The sequence below is a fragment of the Hemibagrus wyckioides genome, linkage group LG02 (assembly GCF_019097595.1).
Source record: "Hemibagrus wyckioides isolate EC202008001 linkage group LG02, SWU_Hwy_1.0, whole genome shotgun sequence".
Classification (NCBI taxonomy): domain Eukaryota; kingdom Metazoa; phylum Chordata; class Actinopteri; order Siluriformes; family Bagridae; genus Hemibagrus; species Hemibagrus wyckioides.
The window spans coordinates 21,790,597-21,791,930 of record NC_080711.1 but is presented as its reverse complement, the minus strand read 5'-3'; the positions used below and the strand labels follow the sequence as shown (position 1 = coordinate 21,791,930).

The window sequence follows — 1,334 nt, the reverse complement described above, 5'->3', positions numbered from 1 at the left end:
TATCAAACCCCATAGTTTCATTATTGAGCTATTTGTAGAAATTCAGTTCTCTTCAGGTTTTAGTGGAAGACAAAAGTACAAAATGCATTTGATGTTAATGAAAGACTACTAAATGTTTGCATTCTGTCATAATTACTAAAAGTAATAAGAAATAAATGAATAATCTAAACATTTATCATCTAATTTTTAATGATCATTTTTATTATCCTTCCATGAAAAAGCATTTATGCAACATTTATTATCTATATGAAATAAATGAGGAAATCATAAACCCTTATTTAAACAATGCTGCTCTGGAGATTCATTATTTAAATAGAAGAGATGGTTTGGTCTCTGAAACCTATTGGCCAGATGAAATGAATCAGCAGCAATGCTAGTGTTTTTGTACAGTGTTTCCTCACATTTCTGCTACAGTGCTCTTCGGGCACAGTAATACACAGCTGTGTCTTCTGCTGTCACCCCAGAGAGTTTCAGATACGCCATGCTGTTGGAATTATCTCTGGTGATTTCTGTTCTCCCTTCAAAAGATGTACTATATCCAGTTTTACTGCCATCAGTATAGATGTACCCCATCCACACCAGTGGTTTGTTTGCCTGCTGTCTGATCCAGTGCATTTGGTAGCTGCTAAAAGTGAATCCAGATCCTCTGCAGGAGAGACTCAGCGTGTCGCCAGGTTTCTTCTGCACTGTTGTTTGTAATGACTCAAGACTTTGACATTTCACACCTAGTAGAGTAAGTAAAATATTAGATTAATCAATATTTAATACAGATACCTGCAAATAAACAACTTAATCAAAGGTTAATTAAGAAACTCACCAATGAGGCTGATTAGTAGCAGGAATAAAGAGAGTGGGATCTTCATGGTGAGTGTTGATGAGACTCAATTGCTCCACTTGGCTCAGCTTCACATAAATACTGCAGTGACACTCAGCAATCTGGATTTGCATCATGATGCCAGAAACCATTGACGTTGATGAGCATTCTCTGTCAGAAGCTCATTGGAGCAGTTCCAGGGTCAGTGAGGTGGTAACTTTGGTACAGTGACTTGACTGAAAACTTCTGTGAGGTCAGTATTGAAAGTGAAGTGTTGAAATCTTCACTTTGTTCTGGGTTTTAGGGCCTTCTACATGATTGGCTTGAGAAGAAAGAGACAGATAAGGTTTAAGCAGGCTGGGTTCTAAGACACAACCTCACCTTTTTTCCAAGGAATAATGGGTTAGCCAGCCATGGGGAAGCTAAGACAATATTAATGGGGTTATTTGGTGAACTGGTGACCATGAATGACTGAGTTTCCATGTTTAATATATTCATGTGCATCTGAAGGAGATGGTGC

The 1,334-nt window shown here is 37.9% G+C and overlaps 1 gene segment (V, D, J or C); it reads right to left on the bottom strand.

Annotated features, from left to right (window-relative positions):
- Nucleotides 1-200: 200 nt before the first annotated feature.
- LOC131342838 (immunoglobulin heavy variable 3-74-like) lies at nucleotides 201-926 on the bottom strand. The segment is given in 2 exon segments: nucleotides 201-725; nucleotides 818-926. Coding segments are annotated over 2 exon segments (363 nt in total).
- Between the last annotated feature and the right edge of the window lie 408 nt (nucleotides 927-1,334).